Below are 22,115 nucleotides of genomic sequence, written 5' to 3' on the forward strand. Positions count from 1 at the left end.
GCTGGGGGTACGGGGTGAGAAGTAGCTAGCTTTCTCTTTAGGGGAAAGTTTGTATCTCAGTGGCAGAACATCTGCCTTCCACGCAGAAGTCCAAGTTCAATGTACCGCATCTCCAGGTAAGACTGGGAGAGATTTTGTCTGAAACCTTGGTATTTAGGGATGATAGATGTTTCAGTCCTAGCAACAGGTGGAGGGCCACAGGTCCCCCATCCCTGCATGAGTGGCTAAAATGAGCCATTATTGACTCAACCATCCATGTATGTAGATAAAACTGGCCTACATTTCAGGGCTTTGTGAGCTTGTCTCATATAATGCCTGTGGAGCACTTGGGAGTAATGTACCCTGTTGGCAGTCTACAGGCAGGGATGGTTATGATGGCAACATTCTGCAGATGTCTTCCAAAACAGAGGCAGAAAAACCTAATTGCTCCAATTTGCATCAAAAGCTGTTTGCAGGCCTGAGTCACACAACCTCTATGTTCTGTCTTTGGCCATGGTCAGTTTCCCAGCCCCAGTTTCCCAAGGATGAAATTTATACCTTTTGGGGAACACACTTAGAGGTGGCAATTCTTAGACATGTAAACTCTGAATTTGCCGGGGTTACTTTGTCAGAAGTACAGGAGAAAACCTGAAACCCAGAATTGACTCATACAAATCCCTGGTGGGGTTTATGCCGGTTGCTTGCTGTCGAGCCAAACAAGGATGTGAGTAGCAGTTAATCCACTGCAATATATTTGGGAACTGCCATCTGCCTACCTATCTTTTCTGTTCAGAGGAATTATATTGGATGCTGTTTTAATGCTAGTACAATAAGCCGCCTACTATTAAGTCATTATGCCGGCTAATAGTATATGCATGGGCCAAATATAAATATACTATTGATGTCTAGTTTCCCATCTCTTCCAAAGAACTTATGAGCCCTGCATGCATGCAATTTCCATTCATTTGAGAGCTAATGGTTTTGATTAATATTTAAGGAACAGAATATTGAAAGCCAAACTGGTGACAGAGCGATCCAGATCGTTTAAGTGAACCATGATGGGATATTGAACCCCACACCATTCAGAGTAGTTGCGGAATATTTTCCATCTCTTATCAATATAGCTGGAGAGCAGCCTGTTGATTTTAATCAGTCCTCTTGAAAGTGCAATGTGTTGCACAGAGGAACACGCAAATATCAAGTCCCCCCCTGTCACCTGATCCCTTTCTTCTTGGCTGAAAAATCACCACACACTTGGGTAGATGTGGGGGAGAACAAAGAGCCAACTGTAGTTCTTCTCTTCCTCTTTTCTTGGACGCCTTGGCACCAATGAATGACAGCCCACACACAAACACTGGCTATGTGCACATTATACTGTTTAAAGAACATCTGAAGCACACAATTTCCCTCAAAGAATTCTGGGCATTGTATTTCGTTAAGGGTTGCTGGGAATTCTAACTCTGTGAGGGGTGAACTACAGTGCCCAGAATTCTTTGAGGGAAAGGCTGTGTTTTGAATGTGCTTTGAAGGTATAGGGTGCATGCAACCATTGCCTGTATCATCCTGCTACCATGCATTGTATACCCAGAGGTCTTTACTTCTTTCAGTGGTGGGGAACCTGTGGCACTCCAGATGTTGCTATACTACAATTCCCATCAGCCAGTATGGCTCAGGGATTATGCCCAGCAACATCTGGAGGGGTACAGGTTCCCCATCTCTGGCCTAGTTCTCCTCATTAGCAGTTCAATACTGCACTCCTTGTCCTGTCTGCCTTCTCCAATCAGCTTGAAGTACTAAGCATTCTCCCAGCTTGTACACAAGAATGTTCCTGTGCCATTTCCAGACTGTCACTATCTTGTGGGCCTGGTTCAGTTTTGTACCAACAAATTTTAGTTGTGCAATGAAAGTGGATCTGGTGCTCTTCTGTGGAAAACCTGCTTCAAACAAGCAAACAAACATCCAGAGTTTTCGCACCAAGAAAATGATGGGAAAGTACACTGAAAAGTACGGTAACAATTACTTGAAATGATGCCATCTCATGTCTGCCATCAAAACGAAAGCCCAATAAACAGTGGATCTATCATCCTCCCACAAACTTTGTGAAAACAAATTGGGGTGCATGATCAATAAATAGGTAATCTGGAGGAGCCCCTGGAATAGAAAAATGGCCCAATGGAGTTTTCTTTTTTGTAGAAAACAAGGACTGAGGAAAGAATCTGGTGTAATGCTTTTTTAATTATTAAAAAATATTTCTATTGATTTTTACAAATACAATTTTGCAACAAATTTATATAATCCTTTCGTGAGATTCTCTGAATCTCTTGACTCCCCCCCCCATCCCTTACATGGATCCTAATAACTATTTTTCCAAGTCTACACATCAATGCAGTTTCCATAATTTTCATTTTCCTTAATGTTTTAATTCGTCTACAATGGTTTCCTAGATAGGTTATAAATTTTTCCGATTTTTAAAAAAGTCTTTACCTCCTTGATTCCTGAGTCTCCCAGTTAGCCATTTCGGAATAATCCAGCAGTTTGGCTTGCCATTCTTCCCTAGTGGGGATTGTTGCTTTTTTCCACCTTTGAAGCCGATGTAATGCTTCTAATGCATTTGAGGGCTCAGAATTTAGTTTTCACCTCTGGCTGAAATAGGCAACTGTGCAGGGCAATCTTAGACATGTCTACTAAGATGTTAAGCCACACTGAGTTAAATAACACATTCCCAGGTAAGTGTGTAATAGCCTTAATTTTGTTTTTCTCTGTGATCATTAGACAAATGGGAGTGTGAGTTCAATACTGTAGGGCAGGCTACAGGACCACGTGGAGCGAGTTCTGAAGGTCCAAAGCCCAGCTTTTCATTGGTAGCAGCAGCCTCCCAGAATCAGACTGCAACCCTAACTCACAGGTGCCCTCCAGATGTTGGACTACAAATTCCCATAAGCCTCAGGCAGCATAGTCAATGGAGAGGGATGATGGGAGTTGTAGTCCAACAAAATATATGGAGGGTACCACATTGGCTTCCCCTGTACTAGAGGGTGAAGACTATAGGACTTATTTCTGGGTGCATACGCATAAAAGATTGCACCATTTGTGTCTCCTATGTTAAGTAGCAAGAGGCATGTTTTAAGGAAGCGAAGTATGGAAATGCAATATGCTTTTAGAATGATACGCCCAAGGAAGGGGCTTGTTAGAAAGAGCATCCATAAAATTGCCTGAGCAGGGAGACCTGGCTCTTTAAGAATTCAGTACAGTATTCTGCTGATTCAGTTTTGCCTGCTTTAATGAGAACTCCTGGGGCCATTCACAAAATCCAGCATCCTCTTCAAGTAAGGAGCGACTTAACAGAGTATCTGTTCCCAATTTTGGATATTTCCAAACAGCCTCGTGGGCAATAGTGCCTGGATACTTCCACTTTCTCTGCAGACAGGCCAATCCCCCACCCAACAAGCACCCACCAATGAAGAACTGTTCTGAGCCTCCAGGCTGAGCATATCCTCTTCTCCTCCCCACCCGACTTTAGCTTTTGATTGGTTCGTATCGCCACCAGAAACCACTTGTGTCCTGTTTCTTAATTACACCCATCCCAGGAAAATGTCCCAACAGAAGTTAAGTTTCTAATAAGCACTGCAGTAACAATCATGCAGCAATGCACACAGCTTATGATACTTCATTGGCTCTTGATATCAAAGGTACCTTACAGATAGCAATGGACTCACAGGAAAGCACACAGCAGCGGTCATACAATATTATGGCAGAACGTAAAACTCATTGATGTAAGACAGGGGTTCTCAACAAAATTTTCTCGAGGACCCCTCATCGAGCCGCTATTGTGACAAGGACCCCTATTAATTCCTAATCCCTAATCCAGGGAGGAGGGAGGGGAATGGAGAAGACAGGGTACCTGCGTAGTAGCGCACAAATGAAGCCGACGCGTGCAAAGCATCTTGGGGAGGTGAGCGTTAGTAGAATGCGCGCGCTGCCTCTTTGCAAAACAGTAGTGTTTGTAAAGCGCCACCTAACGGCATACAGCAGAACTACTGCCTCTATCTAATTCTAGTTTTGCGCTAGACTCTGCTCATGCAGGAAGTGGCCAAAACAAAAAATCTGTTATCATATGAAATATATTTAATATATTTTTTATTCTAATAGCATCTTGCGGACCCCTCTGGCATAGCTCGCGGACCCCTGGGGGTCCGCGGACCTCCTGTTGGGAACCACTGATGTAAGAGAAACGGCGTGGAGAGCAAGGAATGTTTGAGAAGTCTGATTTATGCTGATTCTAATGCAATTTGATCTGATCTGTCCCATCCAGATTGCCCCATAGATTTTGCACTTCTTCAAATTTTGCAATCCGGTTCTTGGTTTATAGATACTTTAAAATAATAATAATAATAATAATAATAATAATAATAATAATAATAAAATAAATAATGCATAGGCTTTTTAAATGTATACTTTAGGATTCCAAATGTTTGCAACGGTGTGCAATGAAACTGAATATGTGTTTAAATATTATCTTGTGATGAAATATTTAAATGATTTTCTGTAGTTTTTAAAAAAAGCACAAAAATGGAATGGACTTAGGAAAGAACTTGAGCAAAGCAAGCATGAGCTTGTTCCATCCCTGTCAGGGACCTATGAAAACATCACAGGTTATTAGATTGCTCCTTCGATGCAGGTAGGCAGGCAGCCTGGCTTAGTTTAACATGGCTTCTTGCCTGTAGCTTTCTTCTGATGTTCCTGCAGTGGTAAGGATCAGCAACAACTCATCCCAGGCCACTGCCTATAGGTGGAGATCAAGTGTGTGGAGTCCAGTCATACCACTATAAGTGACAAGGTGTTGCAACAGTCCTTTATTGGAAGAGGAGAGGAGCAGAAAGGGAAAGTGTCCCACGGGGAAGGTCCCAACTATTTTTCCTTTTCAGTCCACAGTACTCGATAGTTATCAGGATTTGGACTGGGTGCCTACTACACATTGGCATACGTAGCTTCTTCAACTGGATCTTGAAAACTCAAGGAAGCATAAGAAACCTGTTCTGTAGCTGTAGGAACCTAGAAAGTAGAAGAAGAAAAAACAGCACTGGTCAAGGAGGCGGGGACTATTGCAAGAAGAGAAAGCATTGCAGGGTGTGGGGAGGCAGCATTGTGTAGTACAGGGGTGGAGAACCTCAGCCCCAGGGGCCAAATATGGCCCTCCACACCTCTTTTTGGCCCTTGGGACTGTCCCCAGGCTACACCACTTACTGGCTAAGCTTTGCATTCTCATTGAGTGTTTTTGCCTGGCTGGAATATGTCCATGAACTCCGATTATGCCTCTTGCTTGCCTGGTTGGAGGTGTGCAAGGGGTGTGCATAGAAACAAGGTAAAATTTGCAAGTAGTTTGTGCAGAAGGGAATGTGGCCCTCCAGCTAAAACAGGTTCTCCATCCCTGTTATAATGGGCAGTGTGTTCAATTTGGACTGGGGAGAGTCAGACCCAAACCCCAGAAAACTGGGGGGGGGGGTGTCTAATTTCTCTAAGCATAGCCTATCTGATAGGGAGCCCCAAGTCTCAAACATGGAGGAGGAGTCTATTCCAATGGAAAGAGCAGGGAGGCAGGCTCTCAAACAACAGTCAGCACACAAGCCTCTCAGAGCCTGTCGAAGACCCTGCTCCTTGGAGGAAGGGCAGGATAATCCCATAATAATATGCAACACAAGTGCACACATTATTGGTTTGCGTAACATATTGCAAGATTGTACTTTGCTAGTTGTGGCTTGGAGACTCTCGACCAGGCATCCCCAAACTGCGGCCCTCCAGATGTTTTGGCCTACAACTCCCATGATCCCTAGCTAAGAGGACCAGTGGTCGGGGAAGATGGGAATTGTAGTCCAAAACATCTGGAGGGCCGAAGTTTGGGGATGCCTGCTCTAGACATCACTGCTGTAGCACAGAGAGTAAACATGCAGGCTCTCCCTGCCACAAGGGAGTGCTATTGCCATGGAAGTTAATTCCACCCAGCATCCCATTTCTAGCTTTGGCCAACAGCAATGCTTCAGAAGAAGGAAGACCCAAAGGGATGGTGGGGAATGCCTGGTGTTGCAACAAACACCCACCCAAATTTGCTTTGGCCCACAGTTTTGGGAGTCTGTTGCATTATGGAAAAACCTCTGTCGACTGCAGCACCCTATTGTGACTTAAGGACAACAGAATGTGCCTTTACAGTCCAATATAAGCAGTGACAGGCACACTTTGGGGCACATGCATAGTAACTGACATGCTCCCATGCTGGACCTAAGAGAGCTTGTCTGCATCTTGCCCATTATTTATGCAGTCCTGGCATTGCCAGGCTTAATGCAGACCAAAATGAACTAAGACCCATGTTGCACTACTAACTGAGGCTTGTATTTTGAGAAGCCTATTACTAGGTGGGGGGTCTGGGCTGCAATTTAGGGTGCATGTATTTCCTCAGGGTTCTTTGTGAATTGCTAAGTCGGGAAATCGGTTGCATGAAGCAAGAGGGGTCTTTCCAAAACTACCTCCTTTGTGATGTGCTCAAAAACGATGCAAGTTTTTAGGCGCTGCCCCCTTAACATGCATGGAAATCAACGATGGGATATAAAAAGAGCAAAAAGCATTGGCAAGGGAAGAACCTCTGGCTGAGAAGCAGAAGTCGAAGCTTTCATCACGGTTGCATATTCCACTTCTTCTGTGTGGTTTGTTGCTTGGTGGGAGCTGGGCGGAGCTGTCTTGTGGTGAGGTCTCTGCTGTAGCTTCACAGTTCTACCAGAAGTATTGCCTTCTGCATGATTAGGAGCCTGAAATTAATCCAAAAACAACTCTGTGTCCCATTTGGTATCTTTGAGCAGACCCCCATACCCCTTTGTATCTGTAGCATTATCTCAGGATATGTTTCCACAAGACATTTGCACATGGGGAAAACAAAACGGGGAGCTACGGTATCACCTGGGATCTTAGTTCACACCAGGTACAAGAACTGCCTGAGTATAGCACCACAGTCTGCTACCTGAAAGAAAATGTACTGTATTGCAATATTGAATTCCACAGAAGTTGTAACAGGATGTCCTGGGAGTGGATCAGTGTGGGTCAAGGGAAGTGGCCTTTTTAAAGTGATCCTTCCCAGAAACCGCTCTTAGCATTCTGTGAAGGGCAAGGAGAATTAGCCTTGCTGAGGTTGGAGGCAAAAGTACGAATTCTTTGTGATGAGAGGAGGGGAAGGGAAGGTGAGCAGTCCTTTTGCCACTTACCGTAGACAGGAGGATATCCCCACATGCTTTGGCAGCTGAAAAGATAGCAGATAGTTTTAAGACACTGGTGTAACATTGCAGCCTATTTTTTCCCCCATTTCATTTTTAAAGCAGGTCAGGGAAATTGGAAAACAAGCATTTGGAAAGAATGGGCACCTCAAGAATCTCCTCAGTACAGTATCTTCACATAGCAGGAAGGAAACGCTCTCAAAGGAGATGTGGGTAGCTGGCTGTGGAAAGTGGGTACAGATTTCCTCAGCCCTCCTAATCCAACTTCTGTATTGGTGTGGGTTGAGGCAGATGTTCTACATGGAGGGGCTGTTGTTGTGTTCTTCCCCCTTTCCTCTGCCTCAGCACAGCATCACTTAAACAGCAACGTTCTTTAGAAATCCAGTTTATTTCTCCTTAAGTTGCACTTCTGCTGTCTGCTCTTCTGCCTTGTTACTTTTAGGTAGCCACAAATAAAACAATTTTCAAGGCCTTCATAAGTATCTCCTGGGTGTGATATTGGGGCAATTAAAGCTGCATTGAGTGGCTATACCTGGAGAAATATATTAACTGTAGTTATGACTGTACACAAGTTCAGCCAAAGGAAACGTCTGTGCCCTTATTTAAAATATTTTGAGCAGGCCCTTCATTGTAATGGGGACTGGGGTGGTTTAGAGTTTAAAAACATGAGATTCCACACCACTGTGTTAGATTAGGATTATTAAATCTGTGTATTGCTGCCCACAAAAAAGTCCAAAAGCAATTTACAACCAAGTAAAAAAGTGTGGAAAACAATGACACCCCACTTCAATGCCAGCCCTGTAAAAGGTAAAGATGCCCCTGAACGTTAGGTCCAGTCGTGGACGACCCTGGTGTTGTGGCGCTCATCTCGCTCTATAGGCCAAGGGAGCCGGCGTTTGTCTGCAGACAGCTTCTGGGTCATGTGGCCAGCATGACTAACCAGCTTCTGGTGAACCAGAGCAGCGCACGGAAACGCCATTTACCTTCCCGCTTGGAGCGGTACCTATTTATCTACTTGCACTTTGACGTGCTTTCGAACTGCTAGGTGGGGAGGAGCTGGGACCAAGCCCTGTAGGATAGCTCATATACAGGGTTGCACTGTAGGTCTTCAGTCGGTTTTTAACAGAAGAGTAACCAGATTTCAGGAGTCTGGGGTCACGCAAAGGTCAAATGACCTGGGAATATGGAGGAAACCGGAAATGACGATGGAGAGGCATGGGGGATGGAAAGGTATAGACCAGGCATAGGCAACCTTGGCTCTCCAGATGTTTTGGAACTACAACTCCCATGATCCATGACCACTGGCCCTGTTAGCTAGGGATCATGGGAGTTGTAATTCCAAAACATCTGGAGAGCCAAGGTTGCCTATGCCTGGTATAGACATACAGAAAGGATGAGACAGGAAAGATAAAATGCAGGGACTTCCTGCACACACCCACTCACCTTTTTGCTTCTTTAGGCTCCGCATTAGGAGCAAAGCTGCTACTAAGAGCAGCACCAGAACCAGAAAAATAACCGGCAACAGGATTGTGATGAAAAGGCTGGGATATGAAAAAGGAACTATGTGAGACATGGTGCATTGCTTGCTGTTTTTTCTTTGACACATAGCTCTGCAATGTGAATTGGACCTTGCTGGATAGAATTTGGAAGCTCTCAATGTTCCTCAATAGGAGAGTAATCCCCTTCGGTTTGTGATAAAGGGGAAGGATAAACTCCACTCCCTACATTTGCTGCTGCGTGACTGGGATATGACATCTCCAATTCCACTTCTCCCTTCTCATTCCTTCTACATCAGGGATGGAGAAACCAGTGGTCCTCCCGATATTGTTAGACTTCAGCTCTCCTTGGCCACCATCGCCAATGATCAGGGATGATGAAAATAATTTAGTTATTCACTTAGATTCCACTTTCCTCCAATGTGCTCAAGGTGGCACCCATGGCTCCCGCCTCCCGATTTTACTGTATCTTCAAAACAATGCTGTGAAGTAGGTTAAACTGAGGAAAGTGACTGGCTCAATGACATCCACTGAGCTTCATCCCTGAGTGGGGATTTGAACCCTGGTCTCCCAGGCCCCTAGTCCAACTATCTAGCCACTGCACCACTGTAGTCCAATAACATCTGGAGAACCATTGGTTCTTCACCTTTGCTCTGTAAGTATCCTGCCCAAATCCCCAATTGGCAATTAGGAGAACAAATGTTTTCTGCTCAGTGTCAGAATTAACATAACATGTGAAATACTTCACATGGACTGCTCAGTGCTTAGCTAGCCTTTTGCTCCTTACACAAAGCAGCACTGTGTCACAGCAGAAGCAAACAGAAGCTGGAAACCACAAATGGAAATGAGCAGCTTAGATTTCCCTACACCAGCATTTTGATAGGCATCTGCTGTTCCATGTGAGTCCTTACCCTGGTGGTTCGGAGTCTGAGTCTGGGCCTCTGGTAGTTACTGCTGCTGCTGCTGTTGTAGTAGTGAGAGGCTCTAAAACAGAGACAAAAACACAGACTTCATCCCACCTCTCTATATGGATATACCATAATACCTCTATATGTATATACCATTATATCGTACAATCAAGAGTGCATGTGTGAAGGCATCATGAGTCCACCAGTTCCTCTGGAAGGCAGCCTACATCTGTCATCATTGAAGCCAAGCCTTGCTCAACTTCTAAGAGCCAGGCCACTTCCAGATGGCCAATTAATTGGAACATTCATCCCAATCTGTTTGTATATCCTCCTTGCAAAGTTTATGCAATGTCAGCTGTTCATTGAGCATTCATTCATAATCCTTTGCAGGAAAGTTGTATGACGTCAAGTCAAATTAAGTGTTACTGCATGCTTTCTAGTGCATTTTCCTTCCTGCAAAAAGTCAAATTACCAGAAGAGTGGGTTTGTTGCAGAGAAACATGAAACCCACTATGGTTGCACCACCTGAATTTCCTGGTCTGTTTTTGAATACTGCCCATAAAATAGCATAGTCTGGAAGGGTTAGACGATGCATCAGCTTGCTTTCTTGTGCAAATAACTGCTTGCTTAAACAGTTTTCTGATGTGAGCAGAGTAATGTCTGGGGCTGGGGAGTACCATGAGTTTGCTGTTCCTCTTCTGCGGTAAGAACGGTATTGTGAGGAGAATCTTGTGCAACTTCTGATGTTACACACAGCCAACTGTTTGCATGAGGTTGCCTGACTTGGATCTCAGCCTCACAGGTAAAGCAGAGTCAGGTAACCTGCCTTCATGCCTCAGAGTGGCAGAGCAGAAGGTTAAGAAGAAGAAGAAGAAGAAACAAAACCCCTGTAATCCTTGCCCATCACAGGGCCTAGTATCCACATGTACTGCATTGTTTGAAATCCAAATCAAAAAAAGCACAATGGACAGAAAGCTCTACAGGGAAGCTAGTACAGAAGTGAGGGAAGTGATGATGGATTAGAGCAGGCATCCCCAAACTGCGGCCCTCCAGATGTTTTGGCCTACAACTCCCATGATCCCTAGCTAACAGGACCAGTGGTCAGGGAAGATGGGAATTGTAGTCCCAAACATCTGGAGGGCCGAAGTTTGAGGGTGCCTGGATTAGAGCAATGTTAGCATACCCTCCGACATCCCCCTGATGAAAATAGGGGTGTCAGAGTGTGGCCCTAGTCAGCTGACTCACAGACGAGCACCACAGCAAGTGCCAGCACCAGCTTCAAGCACTGGCTCATCCCTGGGGAATTCCAGGATCCAATCAGAAGCCGGGATGACTTCTTTAAATCCAGGAATGTTCCTTTACAATAGGGACAGTTGGAGAGTATGCATGAGCAATTGTCACCCTCAATATGAAGAGTAGATGGCTTGAAACGAGTTGTTGTGAACTGTTTCAGCATATATTTATTGAGCAAGGACCAACTTGGTCTGGGAGTTCGTAACGTAAAGTAGTTTCCCATGCCGATTGCGCAAGACAGAGGGCAAATGTGAATTCAGTATGTGTTCCAACTATGCCTCAGAGCTCTTTCCATGGTCATGTGTCTGACACACAGTTGTGATCAACTGAGGTTTGCTTTTCTATGGCTTGGTAGGTGAGGAATTGTACAAGAACTTCAAAATGAAAGCAAGAGAACTGGGGAAGCAGAGAGCGACAGGTGTTCAGCACATCTGCCACCTTCTTCCTGGTCTAGCTGTAGCTCCCCGGCATTCAGGCAATTCCAGTACTGTAATCTGAGATTGCAGGGAAAGGATGTTGCTTGTTGCCTGACAAGTACTTAATTTTTTGGATTGCAAAGTATATTTCCATTCTTAGGTTGTTCATCCTCACGACGTAGGCTTCTTCTTCTGCTGCTGCCTTTCTCATGTACTGGTACAGATGAGGATTACAACAGGGCCTTCAGTATACAGCCTCTGAGTTCTCTGCAGTTTGTGCCTGTTGGCCTGGGATGAATGTAAAATGTCCTTTTCCTGAACATTTGAACCAACTTTATTACTAAGGTGGGAACAATGCCCTGAGCCACTGCTACCATCGACTGAATGCAAAATCATTATATCCAGAGAATAGCAATGGAAAAGTGGGGGGGGCAGTTCTTTGCCCCCCTCCTCTGGTACCCAGTGCCCTAACATGAATATGAGTGTTTTCAGCATGAAATGCTGATGAGCAAAAAACAATCTTATGGAAGAGGAGGGTGGGATGGGGAGATGGATGGGGCTGGTGTCCATTCTGAAGGTGGGGAAAGATGATGGTGTGTAGCCCGGTGTAAATTAATTTGTAGGCCGGGGGGATTACCGCGCCCCGCGGTGTGGACTGTCCCTGAGAATCGGACAGGTGAGGGTGATGATCCCTTATTTTCAAATCTGAAACTTGGCAGCTATGCTTATGATCATACAAGCCTCATTGAAGAAAATCTTTCCTGCTCCCCTTTATGCAATATGTACACTGATGAAGGATGTATTTGGAAACGGGTGCTTTATATGCTAGCTACCCTGTCTGTTTTTTGCTCATGAGCATCTCATGCCGAAAACACTACTATTCACATAAATTAAATTTTCGAATAAGCCTTTTGCATGCTTTTGTCTCCTTTTTGCTTTTTAGCTTATAATGTGTACCCCTTGTTTTTTGTACTAACATGAATACTGACTTCCAAATCTGTCTCAAAAAGTCAGGGCAAGAACTTACCTTGCAAGACAACCACAGTGACTGGAAAATAATCATCAGACCCAAGTGGTATATTTATCCCACACTGATATTGCCCAATATCCTCCAGAGTCAGGTTCTCTGTAATAATTGTAAATAGGCGGAGGCTACGATTGTCATTGATAGAGAATCTGTCCTGTTTCACTAGAAAGGATGATTTTGTTGTTTCAATAATTTTCTTGCACCCGTATTTCAGATCCTTGCACCAGTATTTCAGATAGGATTCATATGCTTCCGAATAACGGCATATGACAGATAACGACCCACCCAAGGGTCCACTCACTGTACTATTACTGCTGATGGGTAGTCCAGAGTAAGGACCTGAAAAGAACAGAGTAAACAACACTCACAACCTTCTCCTTCTGTATGGAAAAGTAATGCTAGGCACATTAGGCCCAAAGCAGGGAGAGGGGGGCATAGTTTGGAATTCTATCAGTATCAGTTTTCATGCATTGCGTTCTTATTCAACACAAGAGGCCAAAAGAAAATATAATCTTGGAGTAATCATAAAAAATAAGTATACAACAGTGGATAAGTGTCATTAACACTGCAATCATATGTACACAGAAGTAAGTCCCACTGAGTTCAGGGAGGTTTGCTTCCGAGTAGGTACTGTCATTATTTATTGCATTTATTCATTGCTTTCTACCCAAAAAAAAAAACTTTCCTAAGTGACTAACAAATATATAGTATATCAAAGTCCTCTGAATAATTTCAAACTAAATACACAGAATGAAACACCATACAATAAAGATTCCAAAAAGTCAACAACTGAGCAACCTTAGCAACCTCTGGGGCTCTAGAAGTCAAATCTCTTGAGGTGAGAGGTTGTATTTTAAAGGCGCTTCTCACACACACAGACCACCCTGTGCTCACCAATTTTGTGACATACCTTTTGTTATTGCACTTCATGCAATGCAAGTTGACTAGATTTTTTTTTTGGTTGTAAGTTGCCTTGGGCAAGATAAAGCGACCAACAGATGTAAACAACAACAACAACAACAACAACAACAAGGGGTCCTACTCAACTCCACTAAAAGACGAGCACAAAGAGGCCACAAATTATATTGCTGTGCAATCTTAAATTAAAAGACCAGAATTCTGAGCAAACAGGAATGTCTTATCCAATGTGGGCAACAGGTGTGTTTTCCTGAGGAGAGCATTCCACAAAAGAGGATCCCCCACAGAGAAATCTCATTCGCTCCTTGCCACCAGGGCCGGATTTAGGTTTGATGAGGCCCTAAGCTACTGAAGGTAATGGGGCCCTTTATATGTCCGGCTGTCTTTTGTCAACAACAAATTGTTGCTGTTTTTTGTGTTGAATATATGCTATATAGTAATTTATGGACCTAATAGGTACCGTATCTAAAGCTATTTGCACATGCAGAATGTAGGAACCCTATACGTATATAGAAATGAGCAAACCAGTGATGTTTTAGGGAGCAGACTAGCAGGCGGGGCCCACGACTTACATCATAGGAGCCTACACAACACAAAGCACTGTTGCTGTATGTAGGTTTTATTTTATTTGTTTTTTATCTTATATTTTGGAAATGTACATCCAGTGGTTTCTTTTTTCCTCTTTAAATTTGTTTTTTTTGGGGGGACCCCCAAGAGAGTGCCGCCCTAAGCTATAGCTTGTTTAGCTTATATGTAAATCCAGCACTGCTTGCCACACTCCTCGCCTTTTCCTCAGAAGGGCATGGAGGGCCACAAGGTGCTGGGAGGAGGAGGAGGAGGAGGAGGAGGAGGAGGAGGAGGAGGAGGAGGAGGAGGAGGCAGGGAGGAGCTTCAAATGGACATTCTGCCCCGGTTCTCTCAGCTTCTTTAAAAAAAGGCACCGATGAAAGTAATTCTGGTGTTCTTGCTTTTAACAAAAAGTTAAATAGATATCATGAAAAGAATATTAATATTTCATAAAAGCGGTATGTCGTGGAGGGGGGAAATATGAGTTGCTCACCTGAAACAAAGAGTAGTGTTTCAGGTACACCAGTAGCCTAATACCTCTTTTGGTTTCGTGCTGCATAGCTGCTTCACAGCCCCTTCTAACCAGTTTTTGTGCAAGCAAACTCAGCTGCCTGTTCCTCTACTGCGGCCGTGGCTGCCAAGTATGTTCTGCTGCTTCCTTCCCCTTGCAGCATCTAAAACCACTCGTTTCCTTCACATAAATAGCTAGCCAGCGTGAATGTGCCTTTCTCCCAGGAGATTCTATACAATTTTTTTTATAATTCTATTCAATCTCCCAGGACATTCTATACAAGATCTCAAAGTAGCTGTTTTATTACAGAAAAAAATTCAGAAACAGACTGGAAAGAGAAGTTGCTGAATTGCATTACCAAGCTTAAAACCATGGAGAGACCTGGTCTGAATAAGGACACTGGATTCTTATCTCATTATACATGATAAAGCTTTCCTTAGCACCTCACCCCTTGCTTTTTCCTGCAAGACCAATTGTAGTAGTAAATAGTCATTAACAGTCATCAACAGGTTTACCACTCCTATCAGCCATTCACCCATTCCCACCAACCTTCTGAGTAATACCCCCAACTCCACCCTCTGACTATTCATAAGGGTCTGGTGACTTCTGAAGAAGTGTGCATGCACACGAAAGCTCATACCTATGACAAACTTAGTTGGTCTCTAAGGTGCTACTGGAAGGATTTTTTTTTATTTTTGTTTTAGTACACAGTCATTTTTAACTTGAAAACTAACTTTTTATGTGCACTTTTACTGCACCAAAATGGCCTTGCAAAATCCAATGACATGCACAGTCTTCCTGGGAGCTGCATTCTGAGTAGCAAGCAAGTCTGCGAATATTGGATCAAGCCAGTCTGCTGTTAGAAGCAGGCTGAAATCATTCCACCCCTTTTCAAAATGTTTACCAAATCATGAGCATTTTGACTGATTCACAGGGCTCATCTGCATTTCTGTTTGGTTGGTGACTTCTGGACATGGGTGCAAAAGCTCTCTCTTTCATCCCACTGCTTTTCCAGGGAAAACTTGGTACAGTAATTACCATTGAATCACAGCAAATGTCAATTGGGGTTTTCTGCAGATTGACTTTTGTTCCAATTCAGGGCTTATTCCTGACCTCAGCTTGCCCTGCTGTTCCTCCTGGGGAAACCCAATCTTTAGTGCTGAATCAGAACAAATGGCAACTGGATTTTCCACAGATTGCAATTGTCTTCGTTCCGATTTAGCGCTAAAGAGGGCTATTTTTCCCAGGAGAAAGCTGCAGACAAAGGCAAAACCTGTGCTTTTTAGGCACAAGACAAGCAGAAGTAAGCCCTCAGTGGGTTTTCCTGGGGAAACAGTCGGACAAAAGGAAGAAATTGTGGGACAAAGAGAAGTATGGAAGAGCCCACAGTGAATCACTCTCATTAACAAGGCTTAAGAGCAGCTTCTGGAGAGTATATTTGTATCCATGAAATGGGAACTAGGAGCAAGCAGGCCTAAAACCGTTCCCCCAGGGATCAGATGTGGAGACCTCTGCAGCTGCTTACCAATAAGGGGAACAAATGAGACACCCGCTCAGTAGGTTAGCTCTCTGTGAATATTCTACTGAATGCTACCAGTGCTATCTCTTAGTGCAAATGGTACCCAATATTCCTACCAGCAACCATTAGAGAACATTGGGAGCAGGGCTGTTAGTTCCAAAAAGCACACCCCAAAAACCAGTCTCAAATGTTGCGCTCCTTCACTTGAGATATGCAAAGAAGGAGCACACAGGGCAGGCAACACACACAACACCTTGAAGCCACACCATAAGAGAGGTGCTATTCTCCACAACTTGTGGAGATGCTTGTGACTTCAAAGCACTGTGATTCCCCCAGACTTCCCCTTCTTGCCCATGTTGCTCAGTTTCTGGGAAATTCTACTCACTTTAGCCCAGTAAATGAAACAGTGAGCTAGCATGTCTTACGAATAAAGGAGCTTCCTTTCTGACAGAGATATATTTGTGCTACCGGGGGGGGGGGGTATTACAACAAATTTCACTATGATGCCACGCAGTACATTCCGCAATCTTGGCAAGACACACATACCATAGTTGTGTGAGAATAGAACAGGACAGTGTTTCAACCCCTAGTGTCTTATTTACGCTTCTTCTTGACTGTGGATGCTTCCAGGTGGTCATTATTTTGGTGTGGGATTTAATCACATACGCACAAATCTAAGGCTGCGCAGTTATAGTTGATGGGGAAGGCCATGTGCAACAAACCTGCCTCCCAAAAGATCTGGCTTTTTGGAACAAGGAAAAGTGATGGCAAAATGCAGTTGGAAAGTGTGGAATAGTGTTCGCTTTAACACAATGCCATCTAACCTCTCTGCAAACAAATCAGAATGAATTCTCATCAAATAGCCAGGGTAATCCAATCTCCCTGAAAGCACGTCAGGATGAATGCTCCGTAAACAGGTCATCTGGAAGCCTGGTACCCACTGGGGAGTCAAAAGCAAAGTCCCCCTCCCCTCCTTAGTGAGATGTTGCTGATAATCCTGCAATGTAATAGAAAGCATTTTCTCAAGCTACCATACAGGAGCAATGGGTTCACTCCACACTGTGGTAAAGAAAGTGCTGCGAGGGTGAACAAATGTTGTTAAACAAAGGTAAGATGCTACGAGCTTATTCGTGAGAGATCAGTGCTTTATAACAGGGGTGGCCAACTCCCAAGAGGCTGCGATCTACTAGAGTTAAAAACTGGGGGTTCAGGTCAAAGTTGTTGAGCTTTTGTAGGAAAGAGGAAGACCCATTTGGGGGGGGGGTTCAGGTCAAAGTTGCATTTTTTCAGGGAGGAGATTAAATATTGAGCTTTTTTTAGGGGAGCCACAGTTGTTCAGCTTCTTTGGGGGAGCCAATGATCTACCAGTGATCTACCGCAGATGTCCAGTGATCTACTGGTAGATCATGATCTACCTGTTGGACATGCCTGCTTTATAACACACCCCATGAATAACAAAATGCCTGTTGTAGCATAGCACAGAAATTCTGAGATCTGATGGGATCCCAAATTTTGGCGGGTTTTAATTAATTTATTTTAAATATCCATGTTGCCCTGATCCATGTTATTATGGGATATACAAATGGCTTCAGGTTCACTTTTATCACAGAGTGGCAGGGAAAAACTTGGGTAGGTAATTCTAGTGGGAAGTGGGTTACAATTCCCTGCTTCCAAGCACATTTCCTCCCAGTTTGACACTTTTACTTGAGATGGGAGAAATCCTAAGTCTGGCATTGGTTTTCTCATGTGCTGACATGGGGCTGCTACAGTGTCAACCTGGGAATCGGCTGTGTTGCAGGTATGTCCTTTGAGATTTCAAATTCATTCCAGTCAGTTCAGGCAGCCTTGCTGGCAGATAATCTATGGCGGGAGACAATTCTGCAAGCATAGATTTCCTTAATGTGAATGTTATACAGTCAAACCTCGGCTCCCAAACACCTCCGGTATCGTATGTTTCAGCTCCCGAAAACCCAGAAGTAACTGCTCCCGTTTTCAAACGATTTTCGGAAGCTGAACTGCTTCTGGGGAGTTTTTTTCCTTTTTTCTCCATTGACTTTACTGACCGCCCTTTGATCCTGGATTGTCGAACAGTCTTCTGAAATGGATTAAGTTCAACAACCAAGGTTTGACTGCACCTGCATCATAGAATTGTAGACTTGTCCAATCCCTTGCAATGCAGGAATCTTTTGCCCAATGTGGGGCTTGAACCCACAACCCTGAGATTAAGAGGTTCATTCTCTACCAGCTAGGCCATCTCAGCTGGCAACAACATAAAACAAAATTTGTTTCGTTTACCATTACAGTATTTCCTTGCTTAAAGGATAAAATAACCTCATTCTGGAAAGCAAGAAATTATCAAAATATTCACTGCCTGTCATTTTTTAAAGTATAAAAGTAGCAACTCTCCTTTATATTTGCAAGTCTATGCATGCTTACCAAGGAGTAACCATCTTTGGAGTTAATGTGCACAGAACGTAGTCCCTCTCTGAGGTTTTTTCTCCCTTTTAGCTGTATTTGGCTTTTGAGTTTCCTGTGGAGTTTAGAACGTGACTCACCTGGGAGAACAGTAATATTTACAGGGAATCCATAATCAGAGCCAGTTCTTTCTATGCCACACCAGTAAATCCCAGCATCTTGCTCTTTGAGGTTCTCCAGTCTGACTGTGAATTCCAAACCAGCATGATTATCCTTGATAAAAATTCTGCTAGCCATCTTTTCTTCTTCAGATCCTGTTGTCCGAACAACTATTGTACAATAGCTCCATGGACTTCCTTTGCACCAATATTTCACATGTTTCTTAAACCCAACATCGTATTTGCATATCACAGAGAGTGACCTGCCCAGAAATCCACTCAGTGCTTCAGGACCAGTCAGATCAGACATGCAACCTGAAAAGCAAAATAAACATGGAGTGAGGTATTAGCTCTCCAACTATTACCCTTCTGGTATCATAGAAAAAATATATAATTACTGTACACATCTTCATGGCTGGTTCAGAACTGTGGCCTTGGCAATAAGGATGCCTAGATAGAGATTTATACACAGCTGTTTCCATGATGAATACCCAGTGATAATGATCACTTAGTCGGTAGAACAAGAAAATGAAGCATATGTCAACATGAGAAGACATTTTTTCCTTTTTACAGGACATGAGCTTGCTTCTCCCACTGAACTCTCCAGTCTCGGCCCCTAGGAGTTGGCAGGAGATGGTGATCATGTGAATTGTTGGGAAATTCTTAATCTTCAAATGGAAAAGTTAATGAGTGTTAAACTTCATTTAGATCAAGGGTGGCTAACCCTTTTGGGTCCAGGACCTTTATTGATAGTCAGCCAACTTTCCAAATGCCACATGCCAGCGCCGGTAGGCATGGCTTAATGGATGTGCACATGCACGCACATGCAAGCACACTAAACATACAGCTTGCCTACAAATCTCTCTCTCTCTCTCTCTCTCTCTCTCTCACACACACACACACACACACACACACACACAATTCTTGCACATGCACATTCCGCACAAGAAACTGCACTGCAATATCTTACACTCACACAGTTGCTCACTCTTGCACACAAGCAGAGACAGGCATGTACTCGCATGCACGCACAACCAGCATTTCCCTCCTTTCCCTAATCCAGCCCTGAGGTTGGGGTGCCTGGAAATGCTGCCTTTCCTTTGCACAGATCATTCATCAGTGCTGAGAACAGGAGATAAAGCACTGCTATTTAGAGATGGTCCTCTAAAGACCAGGCAGAGCACTTCATTTCCCACAACCAGCTTAGGAGACAAAGCTGCTGGGCACTTCTGATAGTTCAGTGGGCTGGATCCACTGGAGGACTTCAACTAGTGCAGCAGGGCTTTCCCTCCTCTCCATCCTTTGCATGCCTCATCCCCAAACTGGCTGGGGGAACTACGGAACAGCGCGCAGGGGAAGGTTGTTCCACCAGGCAAGCAGAAACGGTTGCCCTGATGGTGCAGTCTCTTCAGCCTTGTGTCAATGACACTAATTTCTGCAGAGTAATGAGGGCAATTCCCCCCTTGTCACAAGCTGCCCATCCCTGCCCTTTCTCTGCACCATAGAGATGGGCATACACCATAGACATCCTTTCTCCGTCAGTCGGTCAATGTTTATTACGGCAAACAGCCAGGATATTAAACCAGAAATTCTGCATAATTCTCTACATAAACAATAAAAACGACTGATATGGGGTTTTAACAGTCAATATACTAATTGAATATACAATACTTAAAAATACAGGTCCAGTGGAATAAAACAGCATAAAAGAATAAGAGATTTAACTAAGAACTGTAGCAGCAATATCATCATCGGAGGGCAGGACAAATTGTTATAATATGTTGTTCAATAAAAGAGATTTACGTTTTTTTAATAGCTAAGGTGCAAAATTTGGCCACAGCGTAAGATACTGAGCTCAAAGAATCTTCCAGAAGGAATTTGCATAATGTTTTTTTTTGGGGGGGGGTTTCCAGATAATATTGCAAGGGTGTGAATTTTGATAGTAGGGGTAAAATGAGTAGTGATCGTTCTTCACTATAGAATTCACAGAATAAAAGAATGTGAATAACAGATTCCACCTTGTTGGACATGCATGGACAAAAGCGCTCTTCGATTAGTATACGCAAGAATTTGCCGTGTAACACAGCTGAAGGCATCGCATCAAATCGGGCTCTGGAAAAGGCCCATCTATAAGATTCATAAATAATATTGGATAGATACGGGGCATCTGCCAAATTAGGTCAAGATTTTAGACACCTGTAGTTCTTAGGAAGTAAGGCATCTTCTTTTTGCAGTTCAAATACATTCTTTCTACACCAGGGATGGGCAGCTTGTGACAAGGGGAGAATTGCTCTCATAGCTCTGCAGAAATTAGTCTGTGTCCACACAGATTCCTTCCTAACAGCCCCCCCCCCCACTCCCCAGAAGGTATTGGCAGAATGCATTAAATTCTGAAATTCCACCCCACACTCAATAAATTTAAGCTTTGAAGCCAGTGCAAAATTGGATCTTTTGCATTGCTGGAGAATATGTAAACCCCAACTCGTTGCATCTTGCCAGAAGGCAAACTCTGAAGGCACATATCTCTTGCGTATGGGTCAGGCTGCCTCTAAATTGCAGAAATCGATCACACGCTCACCCCCAACTCCCATCTTACCCTATGTGTCCCTGATCGTTCAGGGTAAACAGCCAGGCACAAACCGCTCACCTTTTAGGTTGAAGAATAACATTCCCACAATAAAGTGCCATTGCCGCATGCTGACCATCGCCGCAGACTTGCATGATCTCCTTTCTTCTATGCCTGCTCTTTTGAATGCACAGCGACTTCTCTTTTACAGTGCTTTGCCCCCACCCCTCCACTTGAGTTAGGGTGAATAGACCTCTTCTGCTTCTGCTTTCTCCCCGATTCCCTTCACTTGCCCTGGCCGTTGCAGCAGTTTCATATTCTCATAATGCTGTAGGAAGCAAAAAGCAGAAGTGTCGGTGTGACCGAAATCTTGTACTCTCCGTCTGCAATTTTTTATTTTTATTTTTAGGGAAGAACACGTGGGGCTGGGCTGTGAAGCTGGTTGTAGGTGCAGTACAAGTAATTGAGGGCTCAAACAGGTGAAGGGAGTCAGGATTGAGGGCTGCAGTGGTACGTAGAAATACATTGTTTGGATGCTAGGTCTTCCTGTTGCTGGACTGGTGATCTACCCCACTGAGAAATGAGAGAGAGAGAGAGACTTGTAACACAAGGTTCTCACAGGCCTGGTCTTAGGGTTGCCAGACTCAATAGAGGACAGGACTTCTGTGCCTTTAATTGCCCTGCTCTCTTTTGAGTCTGGAAACCTTAAAGAGAAACCAGCAGACCCTTTAAGGTTTCCAGACTCAAAAGAGAGCAGGGCAATTAAAAGCACAGGAGTCCTGTCCTCTATTGAGTCTGGCAACCCTACCTGGTCTATCAGAAGGCCTGATTTATCAGAAATGAAGGGCCTCTTCTTAGATGTCAATTATGTCCACTTATTTATTTGGAGTACAGTCGTACCTTGGAAGTCAAACGGAATCCGTTCCAGAAGTCTGTTCAACTTCCAAAACATTCAGAAACTGAAGCGTGGCTTCTGATTGGCTGCAGGAAGCTCCTGCAGCCAATTGGAAGCCGCGGAAGCTCCGTCGGACGTTCGGCTTCCAAAAGAATGTTCGCAAACCAGAACACTCACTTCCAGGTTTACGG

At 44.0% G+C, this 22,115-nt stretch overlaps 1 protein-coding gene across 2 annotated transcripts; it reads right to left on the reverse strand.

Moving 5' to 3' along the window:
- Positions 1–4,819: 4,819 nt before the first annotated feature.
- CD300LF (CD300 molecule like family member f) lies at positions 4,820–21,303 on the reverse strand. 2 transcript variants are annotated; one of them, XM_035104391.3, is made up of 8 exons: positions 21,111–21,303; positions 18,446–18,778; positions 12,376–12,714; positions 9,643–9,715; positions 8,679–8,776; positions 7,227–7,261; positions 6,612–6,776; positions 4,820–5,031 (listed from the first exon to the last, which is right to left on the reverse strand). In XM_035104391.3, the coding sequence occupies exons 1-8, from the start codon at positions 21,166–21,168 to the stop codon at positions 4,948–4,950; spliced, it is 1,185 nt and encodes a 394-aa protein (XP_034960282.2). In that variant the 5' UTR covers positions 21,169–21,303; the 3' UTR covers positions 4,820–4,947. The 2 variants fall into 2 exon arrangements, with proteins under 2 accessions (XP_034960282.2, XP_034960283.2); XM_035104392.3 differs by lacking the exon at positions 12,376–12,714.
- Between the last annotated feature and the right edge of the window lie 812 nt (positions 21,304–22,115).

This window comes from Zootoca vivipara, chromosome 2, assembly GCF_965207765.1.
Source record: "Zootoca vivipara chromosome 2, rZooViv2.hap1.1, whole genome shotgun sequence".
NCBI lineage: Eukaryota > Metazoa > Chordata > Lepidosauria > Squamata > Lacertidae > Zootoca > Zootoca vivipara.

What these genes read in the sequence shown, in the direction of transcription:
- CD300LF (XM_035104391.3), bottom strand. Translation starts at nt 21,168, where the DNA reads ATGGTCAGCATGCGGCAATGGCACTTTATTGTGGGAATGTTATTCTTC. An exon ending in CACTGTGGTTGTCTTGCAAG is followed by an intron (nt 9,716 to 12,375) that starts GTAAGTTCTTGC and finishes TCTCTGTTTTAG; the next exon opens with AGCCTCTCACTACTACAACA. An exon ending in CTTCTGCTTCTCAGCCAGAG is followed by an intron (nt 5,032 to 6,611) that starts GTTCTTCCCTTG and finishes TCTACTTTCTAG; the next exon opens with GTTCCTACAGCTACAGAACA.